Source organism: Boleophthalmus pectinirostris, unplaced genomic scaffold (assembly GCF_026225935.1).
Source record: "Boleophthalmus pectinirostris isolate CB_2022bp ecotype Guang Dong unplaced genomic scaffold, ASM2622593v1 HiC_scaffold_16, whole genome shotgun sequence".
Lineage (NCBI taxonomy): Eukaryota > Metazoa > Chordata > Actinopteri > Gobiiformes > Gobiidae > Boleophthalmus > Boleophthalmus pectinirostris.
This window is the reverse complement of record NW_026571095.1, coordinates 7019790-7035923: the sequence shown is the minus strand read 5'-3', so window position 1 is coordinate 7035923 and position 16134 is coordinate 7019790. Positions and strand designations below refer to the sequence as shown.

At 40.5% G+C, this 16134-nt stretch overlaps 1 protein-coding gene across 1 annotated transcript in view; it reads right to left on the bottom strand.

Moving 5' to 3' along the window:
- The window catches only part of pth1r (parathyroid hormone 1 receptor), a 249073-nt gene that overhangs the window by 1189 nt on the left and 231750 nt on the right, over window positions 1-16134 (bottom strand). Inside the window, exons 8-11 of the mRNA XM_020923024.2 lie at window positions 11109-11169; window positions 7287-7353; window positions 7060-7154; window positions 654-795 (exon numbers count right to left, since the gene is read on the bottom strand). Of these exons, the coding sequence (XP_020778683.1) occupies window positions 654-795; window positions 7060-7154; window positions 7287-7353; window positions 11109-11169 (365 nt within the window). The remainder of the gene's footprint in view (window positions 1-653; window positions 796-7059; window positions 7155-7286; window positions 7354-11108; window positions 11170-16134) is intronic.

The window sequence follows — 16134 nt, the reverse complement described above, 5'->3', positions numbered from 1 at the left end:
TACATCTCCATGCAGCACACTCGAAAACCAATCTCACTATTTCACATGCTAATTTCCATGCTAGGATAATAAATCACAATAATTCCTCCATTAAAATTCCACCACGTTTCTAAAGATCACAAGTAGCCAATAGAAAGACATAGTTCACATGTTGCAAAGGACACATGCATATGGATGATGCATGTATGGCCTAATACACATGCTACATTCAAATGGCATTTAAGGGGAAACTCTACAGGCGTTTTTCTCAAATATTTATTTATTTTTTGGTCAGTTTGGTTTTAATATAAAATTAAAATATTACATGATGAAAACTTGTAATCCATTTTTCATCATGTAATATTTTAATATAAAATTAAAATATTGGAAAGTATGCATTTAATATAACTATCTTTATGGAAACAAGCAGGCTGCATCACCAGGCCACATTACAGGTCAGATCTATGGAGAGGCAGCCCATGATCAGAATACCTGAGTGTCTAGGTATTTTTGAGCTATAAAACCACCAATAAATACAGGATATATTTAGTTAATCCCATGCTGTGGAACATCCCAGACAACGCAATAACATCTCCATGGAGACAAGCTTTGAATAGACCCTCTACCCGAAAAGTTACTCAATGCAGCTTTATTTTTTCCCCCCACAATTTTACCTGGAAGGAGTTAAAGAGCATTTCGTAGTGCATCTGAATCTGCCAGGGGATCCCTGAGATCTCTGTGTAGGGCATGGCATTAAAGACGATGTAATGGACTCCGAACAGAGGCATCAGGACCAAGGTGGATTTTAACAGCTTCCTGCAAAATGACCAATAAAATATAATGACCAAATAGCATTCTTAACTGTTATCCGAGTCTGTAATTGTCAGGCGATGATAGTGTTGGAACCTACTAATAGGCAGTGTGTGATCGTCAGGCTGCAGTATGATAAAAGAGCGGCTACTTAAAGTTTTAAAAGCAACTCTAGCTATGTCTTTATTTTACTGTCAGACATTAAAATGATTTGAGTGAGGCTATAAGCGAGGCAGTTCTCATGAGACAGTTGAAGAAACATTGAAACTAAGACTAAATTTGTTTGTCGGGGTTACAACTAATAATAATAATAATAATAATAATAATAATATAAAACCTGCACAGTAGTTTTTCAGACTATATTGCCAGATGCTTTCTTCCCATTATAATTATAGCAGGCAGGGAGAGCAATAAGGGTGAAGTGCCTAGCCCAGGGACACAACAGTAAGTGAACCTGCCCCAGTAAATATTTCCTTTGCTGTTTTATAGAATGTTATTTAAAATGATGACATCCAAAAAAAAAAAAAAAAAAAAGGACAACCTACAAAAGTCATTATTTCCTAGTAAAATAACAAATGACAAACTAAAATATGTCATTTATGTTCACAACACAACAGTCTGTGATTCAGATATTTATTTTAGGCCAGCAGAGAAGGCCTTGCAAGCCCTGACGCTCCACTACTGCTTTTTAGTTAGTTAGTAGATATTGATAATTCCAGGGGGGAAATTATCCAAATGATTCTAGTGAAGGTGCATGGAGTAGAACACTCCTGTATTACTCTTATTATAAATAAATAAATAAATAAATAAAGCCTCCAAATTGAGATGAACAACTTAATCAAGTCTAGTGAAAGAATACAAGCTTTAAAAACTCACTTCCCGACTTAGCACCTGATGACATCACAAGGTGGAACAGAGACTCATCTGGTAATAAACTCTCAATTTGATACACTGTTGTTTTGGTGCTCTTAAATTCTACCAGTTGCCAGTTGGCTGGAGTTTTTAAAATTGGCCCAGGATAGCAGTGCATCAAACCCCCCTCAGACAAAAGCCAATTGGCAAGAAAGTGTTGTTTTTGAAAGTACACTGTGAGACTCAGTTGCTCCTTGTTCGGAAGTTGCTCATCAGACTGAAACCTCTCTGAACTTTGTAATGTTATGTCAAAATAAAGCACTTGCCATTTTGTGAGATCTCAATTTCAAATTCCAGAGACCTTTAACTGAAACTGTGACAAGATTGTGGAGAATCAGTTTGATACCACGACCTTTCTAAGATAGCCCCAGATTCATGAATTTAAGATGCCGACTTCGCTGTGGTGGGCCCTATCCCCTAATCACATTATATATAAAAAACTGCTTCTATTCACTGCACAGAGATTTTACAAAGTTCTCCAGTTCATAATTAAAGCTCATATATTAAGCAAAATTGGCTCTTATGAACTTTAAGTCATGTTATAATGGTGTTACCTCATCAAACCTCAGCAACAGTCAACAGACCTGGAGTTGTGTTTTGTTTCATTCACACACTGAGCAATTCTTTATTATTAGTCTGTCTACATCTCCAAAACTCAAAATGGGGTTTAAAAACACAGTGGAGCACTTCCTGTGAGAAGTACTCACTCTAACATTATTTAATTAATGTATAGATTTTTGTGTTTACCATGTGTGACATGTCTTGATGAGAAAACATTATATCATAGATCAGAAAATAACCTTGTATGGGTCCTTTAATTTATGATTCATTCATGATTCAATGCCTCATTCTATTTTTGTAAGTGCTGGAAATACACATATGTTTATGTGTCTCCTTGTTCAATGCATTAGTGAAAAATGTATTAAATGACAGTCCCGGACTATAAAATTACTGTCTCTGGGTATGCAATTACTTGAACATCTATATGGTAATTTTATATTTACAAATATATATATTTTAGTCCGGTTTTTAAACCTGGAGAATAGGGCTGTCGTGGTTAGGGAATTTCTCCTGCATTGTGGTATAGCAGCGCAACACAGTGATAAAAACGGACCCATGCAGGACTCTGGGTCGAGTCAAGTTGGTCACGTGCGGTGAATGCAGTGGCCCAACATGCACCGTGGTGGGTCTCTTACAGCGGTGATTCATTTTTGCGGTTTATGTGACAGCCCTACTGGAGAACCTCACTGAGATGCAAAATGTTTTATTTCAAGAGGCAGCTCTCATTCAGTACTCATGAAACATTACAGAATCCTTGGGACGATCCACATTACCTTGGTTACACATTATCATGTAAAAATCTATTAAATCATGGTAAACGTAGAAATCTCAAATGCAACAACAAATTGTCATAACCATATTATACAACTTTATGATACAAATACTCCGTAACTATGCAAGAACCAAAACTTTAATAGTGATAAACAGATGGTTATTAGGTAATTTATTTGAAAATGCTATATTTGCCAAAAACAATGCATATGCATATTAGCATATTTCACTTTTGTTTTTGACATTCTGAGTTACCCCCCTTTGCTCCCTGTGAAGTCACTCCCCCTTCAGAGCGCAATAACAACACAATCAGCATGTATCCCACTAATGAAACTCCTGCACATCGTATCGGGTTTGTCAGTTTTTTTGTTGTGTACTGTTTTTGTATCTTTATTTTATATGTTTATGGAGAATTATCATGTGGAGAATGGATGACGTAGGTTTGTGGCTGAGCATTGAGCAGAATACAGCTAACCATAAGAAGGGTTTTGTGAAAGAATGTATGTGTTATTTTAAATATTATGAATCATTTAAAATCATAATCATTTGTGTGTGTGTTTAAAGTTATCAACAATTGCGTTTTTGGGTTTTTCCGTTCTGACAAAAGCAACATTGGCTTTTTGTTTTGTCTTGTTTTGTTGTGTTCAAGCTGTATCAGGTGATCTTGCTGATGTGTCGGCTGACTCATGTGGTGAGTATAAGTTTTTGGGAGAAAACTGACCTAATTGTTTATCACCTGGAGCCTGTAATCAAGTGTGAAATGGGGGGGGTGGTTTAGCATGTGATCATTGTAATATCATCATCGTGTGATATAACATAATGTACTGTATTGTTATCTGTGAAAATGACTTCAATAAAACCTGCTGTTGGGAAGACAGCTGGCAGAGTAGTATTAATTTTAACCGTCTCGTTTTGGTGTGTCTTTATTTAATGTATTTTGATGTCTTTTGGGTAGAATTCCCTGACAGGTTTGAATAGAACCCAAGAGAGATCACTAAAATACTGAAACATGTACATAAATCTTCTTCAGGCGTTATTCATACCCTGACAAATTTTGACTTAAAGTTACTTTTATTCAACCAGCAAGTTTGGAAATGACACACGGATCTCCCAGAAGATAATAAGACAATATACAAGAGGTATCATTGTGGAAAAAAAAATATTTCTCAGCTTTTATTAACATTTGAACAAAAAGTGGCATGTCCAGAATTATTCATATCCTTTGTAAACTGTCAGTCTATGGAAAAATCCAAAGTTTTATACCATTCCAAACAGCACAAGCTGTTCTAAAACTTCCTAATTTCCCTGATTCATTGGGAAGAGCTGTTTGAAGCAAATGAACAGGTGAAAAACAGTAGATCTTTGCAGTTGGTTTGTGAACAGTCATGGCTAAGACAAAGGAGCTCTCTGAGGATCTACGGCTGCGTATTGTGGTTGCTCACAAGTCAGCAAGGGGCTATAAGGCCATATCTAAATGTTTTCAAGTTCAGTGGCTACAGTGTAAAGTATTATTAAAAAAATACAAGACGTTCCACACTGTGGAAAATCTCAGAGGATGTGGTCGGAAGCCAAAAGTGACACCTGTGCTGGTCAGGAGGATAGTGGGAGAGGTGAAAAAGAATCCACAGATCACCACCAAGGCCATGCAGGTGAATCTGGGCTCTGCTGGTGGAACATGTCAAGACAGACAATCCAACAGACACTATGTACTGCTGGGTTCCACGGACGTAGACCAAGGAGGACGCCACTTCTCCAGATAAGACACACAAAAGCCCGTTTAGCCTTTGCAAGTGCTCATCTGAACAAAGAAGAAGACTTTTGGTCTTTTGTTTTATGGTCAGATGAAACAAAAAAATTATTATTTGGCTACAATGATGTATCCTTTATTTGGCATAAAAAAGAAGAAGCCTTCAACCCTCAGAACACCATCCCCACTGTCAAACATGATGGTGGGAACCTAATGCTCTGGAGATGTTTTTTCAGCCAATGGACCAGGGAGTCTAATCACAGTAAATGGCACCATGAACAAAGAGCAATAGCTCAAGATTCTCAACAACAACATCAAGCAGCCTGCAGAGGAACTTGGACTTGGGCACCAGTGGATATTTCAACATGACACTGACCCAAAGCACAGTGCAAAAGTGGTGAAGAAATGGTTATTGGACAACAGCATTACCGTTTTGCAGTGGTGCAGCCAGAGTCCTGACTTGAATCCAACTGAGAATCTGTGGAGGGAGCTAAAGATCAGGGTGATGGAGAGGAGACCCTCCAATCTGAAAAGCATTGGAGCTCACAGCTAAAGATGACTGGGTCAAAATACCAGTGGAGACATGCAAAAAACTGGTCAGCAATTATAGGAAGCATCGGAATACTGTAATAGCCAAAAAAGGCTTTTCTATTGATTATTGAGAAGGATATGAATAATTCTGGACATGCCACTTTTCATTCAAATGTAAATAAAAACTGAGAAATATTTATTTCCACAATGATGCCTCTTGTACATCGTCTTATCTCCTCCTGGGAGACGCCTGTGTCATTTCCAATCAAGAAAAAATGTTGCTGGTTGAATAAAAGTAACTTTAAGTCAAAATTTGCTAGGGGTATGAATAATTTTGGGCTTGACTGTACTTGACTGTATATATATATATATATATATATATATATATATATATATATATATATATATATGTCATATCGTCAATCTCTAGTGACGCAAAAGGAGAAATTCAATTTGTCAACTGGGCAAAAGTTTATTTGGTCGAATCACTTATGAATGCCTGACCCTGTTTACAAAGAGTTTGTCAAAAGGCTCATCCAAGCTGCTTCTTCAGTTCTGCTCAAAAAGTTGGTAGACACTTCCTTATATCTGTCTGAAGCGAGGAGCTAACTACACTGAAATGACTCTGAAACTAACACATCTACATGTTTACAGTTTCTGTTTGTTAGCTTGGCCTCTTGAACTGCACTGAGAGTGGGGTCATTAGGTTAGGTTAGAGTTAGGTTTGATGATGGAGTTGTAAATAGGAGACAGATGATTCCTGAGTCTGTTAGAGAATTTTTATGTTATAAGCATTTTTCATGTAAAGGCAATCATGATGTAGTATAAGTTATCAACACTGGCTTTTTGTTTTACTTGTTTTGTTGTGTTCAAGCTGTATCAGGTGATCTTGCTGACGCATCGGCTGACTCATTAAAGATAATATACCGGGAGAAACAAATAGTAATGGTAAACATCATGAGGTTAACACAGAACTCTGGGGAATTGCTAGAGGCTATCTACCACCTGGAATGTGAAACCTGTGTATAATGGGGGCTGTGTCAGTGGAAGCTTGTCAGTCATGAGACAACATGTGAACAATAGGTACTGTATTCAAAGTAACCTACTGTATGCTAATTGTGTGCTCTACAATAAAAGAACATTGGAGAGAACAGAGCTTCAGTTAGGATGAGAGAGGCAGCTCTCTCCTACTCCTTGCGACAGGCAGCTCTCTCTTACTCCTTGTGCAAGTAAAACCAACCACTGTGTCCCTGGCGTGTTCTTTAATATTTGAGGTCGGGGTAAATTCCCTGACAGAGTCCTGAGTTCTGAGTCCTCTATTTTTGTCTAGAGAAGGATTCTCTTTCTAAAAAAAAATAGCTTCTTTAATTCTCCTCTCATACCAATTCTTTTCTCTGGTTAAGATCTGTACTTCACTGTCCTCAAAGGAGTAGCCCGTGGCTTTAGGGGGAGATGCACAGCAGACTGAGGGCCACTGCTGCTCTCTCATCTGTGTTGGGACATCCTCTTGTGAAGTGGTTGTTTCATTTATTAAACAATTAGACAAAGGAGCCAATTCTGGGCTCGTAAGACCCTGGGGCCTGGGAAAACACACCTCTTCATTTCCCTCTGTCAACTACCCTGATTGTTTATTTCAAAACTATATTTTTATCTAAAAAAGAAAGAAAGAAAAAAGCAATACCAAACTTCAAATTGCAGCCTTATTATTAAACCATTTCCAATCAAGACTTACTCCAGCCCTTGCTCACCTGTACTGCTGTCTTGTATCGCACCTCCCAGCATTGGTCTCACGTAGCTTGGTCGCTAACACCCGGATAATGTTGAGGAAGAGCACAAAATTAACCTGTGGGAGGGAGACATCGGACATGAAACGGTGGAGGTGGGCTAGCTAGAAATGAGCGGGTTCAGGAGCCCATGGAAGCTAATGCCACAGGGGCATGTGGATTGGCTCATTTAGCACTCAGCGGGCACTCACCACCACGGCCGTCAGAATGGGCACTTGGTATATCCATTTCAAATTGCCTGCGCTTAAATCCCAGCACCTGCAAACAGCCAAAATAGAAAGAAAATGAAAGGGTTTTCAGAGTTAACCAGCGTGAATAAGTGGAGAGGCCCACTGGACGTCAGGTTATTACAGATCATGTTTAAAGGTGCAATATTACACAAAACTATCTTGTGAGATTTAAGCCATGTTAGAATGTTGTTACCTCATCAAAAACTTACCTAGAGTTGTGTTTTGTTTCATTCAAATGTTTGAGTATTTTTTTTATTTTTTATTATTAGTCTGTCCTTTCATATTAGCTCCAAACGCTCTGCTCCTTTGTGATGTCATGAAGTGATAGTTTTCAAGTTAACATTTACCTTTTACCCATTGTTAAGCAGAGATTGGCAATTCCAGGACTGAAATGATTCAGTTAAAAATACAGTGGAACACTTCCTGTATTACCACGACATCACAATGTGGAAGAGATTGTTTGTGTGTTAAACATGTGTGAATAAAACAAAATGCAACTGCAGGTCTGTTTGTGACGAGGAAACAACAGCAGAACATAGATCTGCTCGTCTCCATGGAGATGTTATTGGGTTGCCTGGAATGTTGCATGGTATGACTTTAAATATTTCCATCTAGCATTTATTCATTGTGTGGGTTTCTGTTGCACAAAAATACAATAATTCATTATTATTGTAATAATAATATAGATATTATTATCTTTATTATTATCAAATAAAAATATAATATCTTTTTATTTGATAGAAATAAAAAGCCTTTCTCAGTCCTTACAGTGTATTGGTTAATATCAGGTATAGACCAATACCAAAAGCCAAAAGTATCGATATCGATATCAGAACTGAAAAAGCGGGATCGCTAGAAATAACTCCATGGAAACGATATGTTTAATTGTAAGGCTACTGCTATGCACTCAGAGGAGCTCTGAAAACCTTTTAAGAGCTTATATTATATTATACTTAGTCAGCCTGATTTATTGTTATCTAAGTATTTGTAGATTATGATTTAAGTCTTTGTTGGTGCTTTAGTATGTCTAAGTGTTTCTATTCTTTATCATCTATAAATGTGATTTTCTAAAGTCTACATTTTATTCAAGACATATACTCTTCTTATATCCTATATGTATGTCCACACACTCATCCTTACACCTGTGATCCTGGAATAGAGCACATAAAAAGAGAAAATTGGCTTTAAAGCACATGTACGGCACCGGATCGCTTTGTAATGATAACCTTTACAAAATGATACGCTTCAGTCTGAGCCTGTTTACCCTCTGGCCCTCGCTCTCCAACTGATCTGAGGCTTCAAGAAATAGAAACCTTTCACTGCTAATTTGATTTGTCATAATGGACATTTTAACCAACTCTGCAATTACCACATGCTAATCAGTGTTTTTAGACTGCCAAGGAAATCGCATGGACAAAGCTAACGCCACTTTTAGCTGCGATCTGACAAATTAAACTGGCACATGTTGTTAGCAGCTGTGGGGCTTTTAGCCAGTGTAGGTGCAATTAGATTGGAGATAACATTTGACGACAGAGGGAAGGGCTGAATACAACTTTATATGGGCTTCTATTGGCTTTATAAAGGGCTCACATTACGCTGTTTGGTGCAGCATCAGCAGTGATGCAGTCGGTCAATCATCATTCCTCCCCTCACCAATGGTCATGAGCTCTGGGTAATGACCGAAAGGACGAGATCCTTTGGCCAAGCGGCCAAAATGAGTTTCCTCCGCAGAGTGGCTGGGCACTGCCTTAGAGATAGCGTGAGGAGCTCAGTCACACGGGAGGAGCTCGGAGTAGAGCCGCTGCTCCTCCACGTCGAGAGGAGTCAGTTGAGGTGGCGCGGGCATCTGTTCAGATGCCTCCCTCGGGAGGTGTTCTGAGCATGTCCCACCGGGAGGAGGCCCCAGGGAAGACCCAGGACACGCTGGAGGGACTATGTCTCTGAGCTGGCCTGGGAGCGCCTTGGAGGAGCGCCACAGAAGGAGCGCCACAGAAGGAGCTGGAGGAAGTGTCTGGGGTGAAGGAAGTTTGGAAGTCCCTGCTTAGACTCATGCCCCCACAACCTGGGCCCGGATAATTGGAAGAAAATGGATGGATGGAGATTACATTGTTCTGATCTGTGTTCTATTGATGTTTCCTCATCACAAACACACCTGGAGTTGTGTTTTGTTTCATTCACACATGTTTAACACACAAACTCTGCACATTTAGGCTGAGTTCTTCACTCAAACAGAAAACACCCTGTGATGTCATGTGGTAATACAGGAAATGTTCCACTGTGTTTTTAAACTCAACAAAACACAGTGGAATTGCCAATCTTTGCTGAACTAAAGGTAGAAAGTAGCTGTTAAAATGAAAACTACCACTTGACATCACAAGGTGGAACAGAGCATTTTGAGCTATGGAGGATGAATGAATATGTGAATGAACCAAAACAGTGCAGGTCGGATTCTGAGGAGGTAACAGTATTATAACACATCTTAAAGCTCACAAGAGTCAATTTTGCATTATACAGGGCCTGTAAAGATGCACTATGTAACTTTCTCAATGAGGGCCTGCCACCTGTTTGCTCCATGGAGAAGATTTTGCATTGCCTTGAATGTTCTCCTGTGATCTTTTGGTCCTTAGCAACAATAGACTGTATAAATGGCCATAGCTAACCCGCTAGCCACCGGATTCAAAATAGGAAATGTTCATGGGTTCGCTTCCGGCTCCATCAGCTCCAGTTGACTTTACACTGGAAACTTGTCACACTCTCTCTGTAACTGCTGCAGTGAGCCTCGCCATTTTGGTCTTAAAATATTCATATTAACCTGCTCTACACAATCCTGGTGTTTTTATTTCACTATTTTGTCCACAAATAAACTCCTATTCTCGAACTGGTTTCAAATTTGCTCCTATAACTGCTAAACTGGAGCTGAACGCTATGGGTGACCTCACACTCTTTTAGTCCACTTCATTATACAGTCTATGTTGTACACCTCTACATCTACTTAAGTATTTAATAAACATGCTGAGATATTGGTCATGGGTTGGAGAAAACAAAATTAAAAGCTAACAAGGATGTAGTCTGGAAGCTACAGCGTTTGAAAGGTTAAGGACAGGTCCTATCAGGGACAGCAACTGCTTTTTCTCAAAAGTGCTTTTTAAGGACAATCTTGGTGTACCTTTTATCTTATTTTTTTATTTGTGAGAATTTTGAAAGCATTTGATTTGCCAGTTTCAAGCAGAGATGGCTTTTTGGTTTTGTCTTTTTTTTTTGATGGCTGCAAAATGCCAAGAGAAATTTTTGTACGAGTTCAACTAATTTCTGTAATATTCTGGTGATAATAGTTTTGTGTGCACTCATCTCTTACTTCTTTGTTGGAAAAAGTGTGCAAGGTACAGTAAGTGGCATTTCGCTTGATTCCATGGAATTTTACACTTTGGAACATTCTCCATGGCATATGTTTTATGCCATACTGTGGAATATTATAGCCAAAAGAACATTTCCATGGAAATAAGGCCACAAGGCAAAATTATAGTCAGGTTTGCGGTGATGCAAATTCACTCACAGTTTTTTAGGGCAATAAACACAACATAAATTAAAAGTTCCCCTAGATACATTTGTCCTCTGCATTTGACCCGTCCTTCAATGCTACAGGGGCATTTCCTCAGGAGCAGGGGGCGCTGCAGCACTCTCCACGATGTTGTTGCTAGTCTTGGTCAGGACTACCTGACTACATAGTGCATCTTTAACACTGTTTGTAATTGTAAATAAAACTCAGATCTCATAAAGACTTACTCTGTATCTGCATATGTGGCTCTCACCGTCGCCCAGACTGTCACAAACATGGCTGGTACTCCTGTAATCAAAAACACACAATACAAAAATAACCAACAAAAAAAGTGTGCCTTTTTTGCTTTGATATAAAAAAAAAATCCCTAAAACAATCATTTTGAGTGCTGTGCCCTGAGTAGACAGTTAAGAGTTAGCGTATTTTCCTCTGCGGGGGCCAAGACGCTTCCAAACGTAAAATTATAATTGCGATGATGCTACACTTTTTTGATTGAAGAAGGAGGAGGGCACCGCATCCACATTGTATGCGCTGTGCTTGTGTGTTCATACGCACAGTGTGTACAATGCAGGAGGGGAGCAGCCCATATTTCATCCACTCGACAGGACTTTGAACAGCCTAAGTACCTCTCACTCACAAACTCTTCACTGCTTTTGATAAATGATGTGCTTTGTCCAACTCGGCTCTCAAGATTAACGCATATTTGCGTAGAACACAATTCATTTCACGTTACGTTTAACAAGGTGTAGTCACACTCATTATAGTGATGCTGATGACATTAGATTCTGCTGACAACTCAGTGGAGATGCAAATAGGTGTTTTAAATTCTCACTGGTCTAGAGAACGCTGTTGATACTTTGCAGCTGAAACGATTAACATTCCCTGGGGGTGTGATCCTAACCGAAGGCTCTGCTCTGTCTGAACTTCTGTTAGTCAAGTTAGACTTTAATCTGATGTTTGTTTTAACACAAACTGACCATAAAGAATGGACTTAGCTGGAACTACAACAAGTCTCTCACCTTTTTTGTTGAAGAAAGTGTGATGGCATTGTATCAATACAATGATAATAAAACCTGGGATGCCATGTACTCATCACATCATGTCATACAGAGCCCTTTTGGGTTTATTTCCAACTGGTTTTAGTCCTAGAATCTGGCAGCCCTCATACAACTTTCTGATTGGATAATTGGCTTCAGTATTAGGTTGCATGCTATTTTGTTATTAATAGTGCCTACTTTTGTGAGTGTAGTCTAGTGCTGGAGCAATTTAATTATTGAAAATTATTAAAAACTACAAAAATGTTGATGTTGTACTGCAGTTGTAGTAGTATAGAATAGTAGTATAGTGGTGTTGTCTAAAACAATTTGCAGTGGCTCAAAGTTAAGCTGGCATCCTCATTATTCACCATAATGATTTTATGTACTTTTCTCAAAGTAAAGAGAGATAATGCCAATAACTAGACCCAAGAAAAAAATGAACATAATAGCAGGAATAAAGGACAGTACAGCCCCTTTAAGATTCTCTAAAGTACTTTTTACTATTACTTACATTATCAATAATGGAATTATTAAATATGTAATATGCTCACTGTTACAACATTCACAGGAAGTAACTTATACAATTATTTCTACAGCATTGCAAAATAAAGAGGCTCACCAGACTGGTTCAATAGAATAGTGGAGTTCTCGCCACTATTCTATTGAACCGCATTATGGTCAACATTCACTGCTTGCAGTGAAATAGTCAAAGTTAGTGATGCCCATATATGGACATGCCAAATTGTACATTCCTTTTCCAAATATGGTAATGACTTCTGGTCTCCTCTCTCTGGTCTCCTCTAAAGCCATCATTAAACTCCACTGGTCCATAGCAAATGGACAATGTCATAACTTTTTACTGAAATTCGACGTACAAATGTGAGCCTCCTATAAACCTCGGATGCCAGTTTGTGTTTCCAATTTCTGTAAATCTGGAGAAATCTTAAAGAGAAATATCACGCTTTGCCCAAATCATCAGTGACACATTTTAGGGACCATAACCGTTTTATTTTCTCAAAATGTTAAAAATTTCATTGGGCATTCGGAGTTAGAAGACCATAAGATTTTAGTGCTTTACCTGGTTCAAATTTTAAATAGATTTTTATACTTCACCAAGAAAAACAAACAAAACAATGCTATCTGCAAATAAAATAAAAGACATAAGATACATAATAGCAGTGTTGGGAAGGTTACTTTTAAAATGTAATCCCCTACAGATTACAGATTACACACCCCAAAATGTAGTTTGTAACGTAATCCATTAAATTACTTAAAGTGAGTAACGTAATCTGATTACTTTGGATTACTTGATATTGTCATGTTTTTTTAAACGACATGAATGTAGCAACCACATCCTGAAAATTCTTGTTTGTTGTCTTCAAATTGTCTGAGCCCAAGTCTCCATGAATAAGAAACTGTTTGCTGTAGAGAAACAAAGACCACGATATCTTAACATAAGAGGTTTTGTCTGTTAAAAGACAGAAACAAGATCAGTCTTTCCTTCACCATATTAAAAAATATTATTGATAGAGAAATTATTTTTTATATGAGATCACCTTAAATTATGTCAACCTACTGTTAGGTGTCATGTTGTTTAGACCTGGTTTAGTCGTGGTTTAGTCCTGATTTTTAGACCTGGTTTACTCCTGATTTTAGACCTGGTTTAGACCAGGTCTAGACCAGGTCTAGATCAGGTCTTTAGTTCTGGTTTAGTCGTGGTTTAGTCCTAGTTTAAACCTGGTTCAGTCCTGCTTTAGTCCTAGTTTAGTCCTGGTTTAGTCCTGGGTTAGTCCTGGTTTAGTCCTGGTGTTAGTTCTGGTTTAGAGGTGCACAGGAGGAAGCTCGGTTTATGCGAGAAAACACGGTCCACACGCGGCACATGAGACGGCGGTGTCCGCGCTGTAACTACGGAAGGAGACGTGGTCTGCGGGTTCTCAGGTTGATGACGATGATGAAGGTGTGTGTTTGTGTATATGACAGTAGTGCAGATATTATGAGTCTATGCAGGTTGTTTTCACCAGTGCCAGTAGCTCCTGTTTCACATTTAAATTGTAGGCGATTTTATATTTGTTTTTGTTTTTTTATATATATCTCACATCGGGAGAAGAATTTCCAAGACACAAATGCGTTTTTACCAATGCACTGTGTGACGGAGCAGGCTCGTCCCTAAGAACGCCGTCCTGGGGGAGAGCACGTGAAGATGCGCGCACCCGTTTCCGTAGTTATTGCGCACCGCTCGCCGTACCAGTTCCTACCAAAATCACTGTTTTACAATAAAATTCTCCCAACATCTCCTGCGTGTCTTTCCGCGACTAAGGGTGCACACTTGGAAGCGCTTATTCAATTAATCTAAAGCACGCCAATCCAGACATTCACTTACCCTCGCGCCGCCGCCTTCGCCCTCCTTCCGTGGTGTGTACTGGCAAACCCGGACACATCCGCGCTGGGAGTTTAAATCCGGTCGTTGCGTGGGTTCCGGGAATCAGGTGGCAACAACTAATTTGCATGGGCAATTAAATGTATTGTCTGTCTCTCAGACGTTGTATTTAAGACCTGTTCATTCTGGGCGCAAGCTATTACGGGTATATAACCATCGTGCTATAAAACATAGGCCGTTTGATGGTAGAAACGGCGAAATCATGATTATTGGGGGGAATTATGTAATGTGGGAGGGGCAAACCGGGGATATAAAGGTGCGCTCTCCAGCTCTGTGACCAGTTGCGACCAGGTTGCAGTGGAGGTAACTTGGGTGGAGTGAGCCAGAGCGAACGAGCGACCGAGAGCGTGAGAGAGAGAAACTTTGCCGGACTTAAAGGGGAAGTCCACCAAAAAACTTTTGTCATTTTTGTTTTTCACACCACCACTGTAAATATTTATCCACTCACGTTTGGCACCTTTTGCACTGTTGGAGAGCACAATAAATCACCGAAAAGCATTTCCTGCCTAAGCCTGAGTTTTTTTTGGAAGAACCCCACCACATCTGGTGTCAGAAGTGGGATGGCTAGTCGCCGGAAACGTAAAGGGCTCCGTTCGCAGTGCAAGTATGAGGAGGAGACGGTCGACTCAGATGGAGCGGGGGAGCTGGTGTCCATAATGAAGCACTTCCTGGCTGGACAGCAAAGGAGAGAGGAGGGCTTAATGGCGGAGCTCCGAGAGCTGAGAGCTGCACTTCCTGGCGCACAGGCCTCTCCACTGCACCCTCTGTCCACGGGAGCAGCACCTACACCGACAAACACAGGGAGTAGCCAAGGCTAGGACTACCAACCCCTGGGGGCACTAGGACGGTGTTGCGGCCCAGGGAGCTAGATGCTGATGACGTGCTTCCCTTCCACCATGAGCCGGAAGTTGGACCACGGCCGGAGTGGAGACACTACAGCGACCCCAAGATACCCCAATATCAAGAGGGGGAAGATATTGAGAACTATTTGTTACGCTTTGAACGCATAGCCAAAACATGGAGGTGGCCAGAAAATGAGTGGGCCTGTCGCCTTGTTCCACTGCTGACTGGCAAGGCACTGGACGCTTACACCTCCATGGATGAGGAAAGGGCCCATTGCTATGAGGATCTGAAGGAGGCTCTGCTGATGAAGTTCGATGTCTCACCGGAAACCTATCGGCAACAGTTTCGTGCCACCACAGTGCCCCCTGGTGAGAATCCGACGGAGACCTACCATCGCCTCAAGGGCCTCTATCGCCGCTGGGTTCGTCCGGAGGAACACACAAAAGAGGAAATCGGAGAGACCATCGTACTCGAGCAGCTTCTGCGCGTCCTGCCGATGGATGTGCGGACGTGGGTCAAGGAGCATGAGCCGGTGGACGGTCTGTCTGCTGCCAGGCTGGCCCTGCAATATGTCAACGCTCGCAGAGGAGCACCACCCCTTCGCCAAGCTGCAACTACACCTCGTCTGCCCGTCCAGCCGTCTCTCCCACGGCCGGCACGGAGAGAGATCCCGGAGCAACCAGGTACTTCTGCCCCAAACCAACGAGGATCGGGTAAGGAACTTGTTTGTTTCTATTGCCAGCAACCGGGGCACAAAGCGTCCGTATGCCCGCTGCGGAGAGCTAAAGTTACCGGGGCATGTTACCCATCCCGCTTAGAGACAGGGCTTGCGGGGGATCTTGGAGGTGTTGGACAGCATTGCAAGACTGTACTGATCAATGGCCAGACTGTGACTGCTCTTTTGGACACAGGGAGCTTCACTTCTCTGGTCAAACG